This window comes from Austrofundulus limnaeus, unplaced genomic scaffold (genome assembly GCF_001266775.1).
Source record: "Austrofundulus limnaeus strain Quisiro unplaced genomic scaffold, Austrofundulus_limnaeus-1.0 Scaffold638, whole genome shotgun sequence".
In the NCBI taxonomy this organism is placed as follows: Eukaryota; Metazoa; Chordata; class Actinopteri; order Cyprinodontiformes; family Rivulidae; genus Austrofundulus; species Austrofundulus limnaeus.
In genome coordinates, this window is record NW_013953040.1 from 224,746 (window position 1) to 226,955 (window position 2,210).

Below are 2,210 nucleotides of genomic sequence, written 5' to 3' on the forward strand. Positions count from 1 at the left end.
TACACTCTGAGTTCATTCTAACACTCTAAGTTCAGCCTTACACTCTGAGTTCATCCTTACACTCTGAGTTCATTCTTACACTCTGAGTTCATCCTTACACTCTGAGTTCATCCTTACACTCTGAGTTCATCCTTACACTCTGAGTTCATCCTTACACGCTGAGTTCATCCTTACGCTCTGAGTTCATCCTTACACTCTGAGTTCATCCTTGCACTCTAAGTTCATCCTTACACTCTGAGTTCATCCTTACACTCTGAGTTCATCCTTACACTCTGAGTTCATCCTTACACTCTAAGTTCATCCTTACACTCTAAGTTCATCCTTACACTCTGAGTTCATCCTTACACTCTAAGTTCATCCTTACACTCTGNCTGAGTTCATCCTTATACTCGGTTCTATGGGTGAACTCTTTACTTTAGGAATGAGCTCAGACTTTACAGATGAACTGAGAGTTTAAAGATGGACTCAGAGTTTAAATTCCATAAATTCTAAGTTCATTTCTAAACCATGAGTTATTCTCTAAACTCAGAGTTCATCTGTAAAATCTGAGTTCATCCCTAAAATCTGAGTCCATCTCTAGTCTGAGTTCATCGTTAAATAACAGATCTGTTTCTGAAATAAACTCAACCACCTGTTCCTGTGAAATGGATGTGAACTAGTTTGAAGCTGGAATAAAACGATTCTTTTAAACGAATGTTTTTCTTGTGCTCTGTGGAAGAAACAGGTTTTTAGAAGCAGAACCTCAGATAATTACCAGAACCACCACAGGGTCATGCAGAGGTCCGTCAGTGTGCAGCGTCTCCACATCTCCTTCCAGGATGTAGTTCCACTCCACCCCCAGGTCTATGAAGGTCCTGGACCTGAGCTCGTCTCCTTTCCCGTTCAGGATGTAGTGTCCTGTGGCCTGGTTCTTAACAGCTGGAAGCAACAGGTTCATTTATGCAAATATAAAGACAAAAACTCAAAAACTTGTTTTCAAAAGGTACTTTTTGAAGTGACAACCTATTACTTTTAGATTCAAGGAGTCAAACGTCACTGAAGAAAAACCAGGTTTTCTAATTCCCTCACTTGTTATTATGAACAAATCATAAAGTTTGGGTTAGATGAAGAAAAGCTGGAGATGCAACAGAAACTCATTTACCATTAAAGAGTTGTTGGATTTTTCTCCTTTTTACTGCTTCTGTTTACAGTACTATTAAATCATTTTGTAATACTTTTAAATATTCTCCCATTTCTACTGGATGCATTCAGACGTTTCACCACACATAAATTATGTGTGGAAAAATGAACAGTGACATTTAGAAAGAAAAACTTTGACTAAACCTTCCTCGTGTAAAAACAGAAACCAAAAATACTTAAAGAAAAATACTACATTTAAAGAAATAGATTTTTACAGAGAAATTAGAGACAATTTATGAACTTTGGTTCCCAAAAGATCTGACACTGATTTATTTTCTATTTGGATGAAACAATAATCTCAGAGTATTTGGAGAAAAATACAACAAATACTACTACTACTACTACTACTATCACTAGTAGTAGTAGTAGTAGTAGTAGTAGTAGTAGTAGTAGTAGTAGTAGTAATGGTAATAGTGGTAGTTTTAGTAGTAGTAGCAGTTGAAGTATAAGCAGTGATATTAGTAGTGTTAGCAGTGGTTGTAGAATTTGTTAGTTTTGTATTTATTATCTGTTTATAAACCAACATGTTGAGATTAAAAACTTAAAGTTCTTCCTGCTGGTTTCCCTCTAATTTTCTGTCTAAAACCATGAAACACTAGTTGGCCTGTTAGTCACCACGTACTGCCATAAAGTTACAAATAATAACATTTGAATGAATTTACAGTTTGTAACTTTCAGCAGAAAGACTCAGTTTGAGACTTTCATCCTGGAACCAGAAGGTCGCTGGTTCGATCCCCCATCCAGTTGTCTCAGTTGTTGTGCCCTTGGGCAAGACCCTTCAGCCCTAATGCCTCTGATGTGTCCCATCAGTGTCTGAATGTGATTGGCACTGATTAGCCTCCACAGATGATTGTACATGTTAGCTCTGTAGAGACCTAACAGAGTGCTGTGTGAATGGATAAATGAGGACACAGATTGTAGAGTGAAGAGCTTTGAGTGTCCTGGATGGAGAGAAAGGTGCTGTATAAGTACAGACCATTTACCATTTACCATTTACCATTTACCATTTACCATTTACCATTTACCATTTA

The 2,210-nt window shown here is 37.3% G+C and overlaps 1 protein-coding gene across 4 annotated transcripts in view; it reads right to left on the reverse strand.

The window, feature by feature from the left end:
* Window positions 1-2,210, reverse strand: part of adamts3 (ADAM metallopeptidase with thrombospondin type 1 motif, 3) — a 92,507-nt gene that overhangs the window by 17,220 nt on the left and 73,077 nt on the right. For all 4 annotated transcript variants that reach the window (XM_014027345.1, XM_014027344.1, XM_014027343.1 and 1 more), the window contains one exon: window positions 755-918. In XM_014027345.1, coding sequence (XP_013882799.1) covers window positions 755-918 — 164 coding nt within the window. The remainder of the gene's footprint in view (window positions 1-754; window positions 919-2,210) is intronic.